This window comes from Propithecus coquereli, unplaced genomic scaffold (genome assembly GCF_000956105.1).
Source record: "Propithecus coquereli isolate 6110/MARCELLA unplaced genomic scaffold, Pcoq_1.0 Scaffold14, whole genome shotgun sequence".
NCBI classification, from domain to species: Eukaryota; Metazoa; Chordata; class Mammalia; order Primates; family Indriidae; genus Propithecus; species Propithecus coquereli.
This window is the reverse complement of record NW_012138302.1, coordinates 1,403,647-1,407,778: the sequence shown is the minus strand read 5'-3', so window position 1 is coordinate 1,407,778 and position 4,132 is coordinate 1,403,647. Positions and strand designations below refer to the sequence as shown.

Genomic DNA, 4,132 nt, shown 5'->3' with positions numbered 1-4,132 from the left:
CACTCTCCTACTCTGGGTTCGTTGGATGCGTGGTTTTTAACAAAACAAGATACAGGAATTATATATTTTCCTATCCTTGGAAAGGAAAATGAACAGATACAAAATTCTAAGAAATGAGTCTTAAAATTTCACCATATCTAGTTTACCATACTAATTATGATGGGAAAATTAACTGATTTGTTAGATTTTTCTTTTCACAAAAAACTTTCTTGAGTGCTATATGCCAGGTATAGGCTCTGCTTTCAAAAAGCTCAGTCTTGTAGATGTCAGTTGAGTAAATAGACATCATATTTCATCGATTCTTAGTTGTGCATTTCTCCCCCACATTTAAACAGCTGAAGTTGGAATATGTTTTAGTATTGATGGCATGCAGAGTTTAAGTGGCAGCATATTTTTTTTCTTAGTGATATATGAAATAATGGTGCATCATATAGTTGATAGCAACTTGTACAGACAAGAAATGGTAACTGTAATTCAATGAGATGTTCATTAATAACATTATATAGATGGTACAAAGGTAGCACAGACAAGAAAGTTAATCACTCAGCGTGAAAAAGACAGCAGACTTTACAAGAGAGTTAACGGAGATGGTGAAGGAGTGGAGAGGGACAGCATATGCAAAGGTCAGCTGAGTGACGGTATATGGTGTATTTAGGAGATGACATATTATTCAGTAATACTAGTGTATGAGGTGGGAAGTGACTGCTGCCAGATATGGTAGGCTTTGAATATCAACTGGCTACAGCAATATATTTTATCTTACAGGTGATGAGAAACCATTGAGTGATTCGCCCCCTTGTTTTCATTGGAGGATTTGTATACCAAAATTAGTAGAGTTACAGTTTTGAAAGATCACAGTGCAGCAGTTCAAAGGGTAGATTGAAAAGGTGAAGAGATGGAATTCCCTGTTGAAATAAGAGCTTGATTGAAGGCAGTGGCAATGGTATTCAGGAGGAGGGGATTTGATAAACATTTAGCAGAAATATTTGGCGGAACTTTAAAGATGAAGGTGTTCACAACTACTCTGAGGTTTTTTGCCTAGGAGGCCTGGGGTCACTAACTGTGATAGGTCATGCTGAGATTAGCAGTGCCTCAGAGGTGTTGAATTGGAGGTACCCATGAGACATCGAGTGGAATTGATTTAATGCCCCTTCTGGTTGTCTTGTACCTTGCCTATATCTTTGTAAATAGTCCCTTCAATAAGTAAACTCCTCAAATTACTCAGTTTTAGTGTACTATCTCTTTCCTGATTGGACCTCTACTGATATATAACATATGACTTGTTATATTTTAATTACATGAATCTTTAAGATATGTTTAAAACTAGGTTCAAGCAAGTAATAATATGAACATGATTAATTTTTATAGAGCTTTCACATATGTTCTCATTTTAAGCACATTAAGTACTTCCTTAATTTTTTATGATACTTGCAAGTTGTTAATGGTAATTATCTTTTAATCTTTTCAGATGAAGTTGGAGCCCTTGTTTTTGACATTGGGTCCTATACTGTAAGAGCTGGTTATGCTGGTGAGGACTGCCCCAAGGTAAGTGTAATGTTAGAGTTAATTGGATATGTAGGGCCATTCACGTAGAATTAAATTCCTGTAGAAATTCTGATTCAAAACAAATATAGTAAAAGACATTAGTTGGAAACAAAAATGACTCCTTGATAAAGCAAGTGAAGTTTGTATATCATGTTTTTGACTCTTACAGGTGGATTTCCCCACAGCCATTGGTATGGTGGTAGAAAGAGATGATGGAAGCACATTGATGGAAATAGATGGTGATAAAGGCAAACAAGGCGGTCCCACCTACTACATAGATACTAATGCCCTGCGTGTTCCGAGGGAGAATATGGAAGCCATTTCACCACTAAAAAATGGGATGGGTATGATATTTTACCCATGGATTTGATTATAAATATAGAGTGTGCATGGTATATTTTAGATATAAAGCAGTGGCTTCTTATAAATTGAACATCAACTATTTTTGTTTGTTTTTGTTCTACAAACTGATGTTCCAAGCACTGAAAATGCAAAGATGCATTAGAAACGTTCCTTTTCCTTGAAAAACTTATAGTCAGATAGATGAGATAGATGTATACATACAAATGTGATACACTGGGATAAGTGCTCTAATACAGGTATGTTCAATAACCAGTGGGTTTAGAGAGAAGACGTATTTATCACTGGGGGAGAGGGGAGATCAGTGATGGTGTTCACAGAGGAGGTAACTTTTGTGATAAAAAATTTTTTTTTTTTTTGAGACAGGGTCTCATTCTATTTCCCGGGCTAGAGTGCAGTGGCATCATCATGGCTCACTGCAACCTTAAACTCCTGGGCTCAAGCAATCCTCCTGCTTCAGCCTCCTGAGTAGCTGGGACTACAGGCATGTGCCACTATGTCTGGCTAATTTTTTGCAGAGATGGGGCCTCGCTGTGTTGCCCATGCTGGTCTTGAACTCCTGGTCTCCAGTGATCCTCCCACCTCTGCCTCCTAAAGTGCTAGGATTATAGACATGAGCCACCGCACCTGCCCTTTTGTGATAAATCTTGATCAGTGAATAAGAATTAGCTTGGCTGACAAATCTGGATAAAGTAGAGGGATTAATGTGTGAAGAGATGGAGTTGTGAAAGAAACTTACATGTTTAGAAATGTTATACAATTAAGTATGGCTATAACATTGGGTGCATTAGGATCAATAGCAGGAAAGGTAGGCAGGGAACAATCATAAAAGGGCTTGTAAACCATCCTAGGAGTGTATTAAGCTAGTAACTGAAGGATAACCCTAAAGGAATTTAAACAGAGATATGATATGCTCATATTTGCCTGCTGGAAAAATGACTTTAACAGCAGTAGGCTAGATTGGAGGGAGACAGTAGAGATAGGATCAGTAAGTGAAATAAGAGTCCAGGTGAGAAACGAAGAGGGTTTAAACTGTAACACTAATAGTGGATATCCTGAGGTGGCTTTTAGGATATCCAGGAAACATGGTAGTAAGTGATTGAAGGGGTGAAAAGGAAAGAATTGAGAAGGTTTCCTAGAGTTTTGGTTGGGGTAACACTGAATAGAGGGTCCTAGGCACTGAGATAGCAATAGAAGGGAAAGAATAAGTTATGGTTTTAAAAGGCAAGTGTTGCGGATACCCAAAATCACTCTCGGGTTCACTGCATTGGTGGGGGACCTGCGGCTTTGGGGCTACATGTAGCCTTCTGGATCCTTGAATGTGGCCTTTTGACTGCATCCAAATTTTACAAAACAAATCCTTTTAATAAAGGGATTTGTTCTGTGACGTTTGGATTCAGTTGAGGGGCCGCTCTTGGGAATCTGGAGCAACAGGCTTCCTCCAGCAACAAGCTGTAACATGATAATACCTGTATACCAGGGGAATGCATTAGAAACTCAGTACCCAAGGTTTTTGCTGAAGGCTGGTCATGTAGGTACCCTCTGCCTGTCATGTACGAACATTTTAGACTCCCAGAAGGAAAACAGCTATGTATAAACTGTATCATTTGTCCATACAGTTTTGGTATAGTGAGCCTACTCTTACCATTTTGGGAAAGTTTTATATCAGTGTAGGAAACTGTTTACCAGTCAAATTCCCAGACATCAGGTAAGGGTCAACCTTGCAAGCAGGCCTTTCTCAGGCTTGCTATGTTAACTCTTTCATGCACAGCAAGTAAGTGGGTTCATTGAGTTCAAAGTGTTTGGGACATTGAAGTGATAATCTAGTAAGCAGGTGAATAAAAGGTCATGAGAAAGGTTTTAAGACATGGAGTTGTATTTTATTACCCAGAAAGAGTTTGGAATATGAGAAGAGGGTTGAGAATGGAGTTCCTAGCAAAAACTTGTTTTGTATTTAACCAATAAAGAATCAGAGGCACCCATGAAGGAGAATGAAGAGAAACAGTTAGGGATGTAGGAGAAGGCCAAGAGAACAAAAAGTTCTTGGAAGTGTAAAAGTCCAGTGATTCTCAGTGTTCTCAGGTATGACATTGAGATTTACACTAAGAAGGGGAGAGAAAAAGAAATTAAAGCTACCAATGAAGTCCATTGACTTCCTCCACCGCCCCCCCCACCCCCCAAAATCCAGATGAGCCTGTAAGAATGTGTTATACAACTAATGTCATTT

General features: G+C 38.7%; 1 protein-coding gene across 1 annotated transcript in view; it reads left to right on the top strand.

Moving 5' to 3' along the window:
* Positions 1-4,132, top strand: part of ACTL6A (actin-like 6A) — a 39,482-nt gene that overhangs the window by 13,734 nt on the left and 21,616 nt on the right. The window contains exons 2-3 of the mRNA XM_012639321.1: positions 1,469-1,545; positions 1,715-1,889. Coding sequence (XP_012494775.1) covers positions 1,469-1,545; positions 1,715-1,889 — 252 coding nt within the window. The remainder of the gene's footprint in view (positions 1-1,468; positions 1,546-1,714; positions 1,890-4,132) is intronic.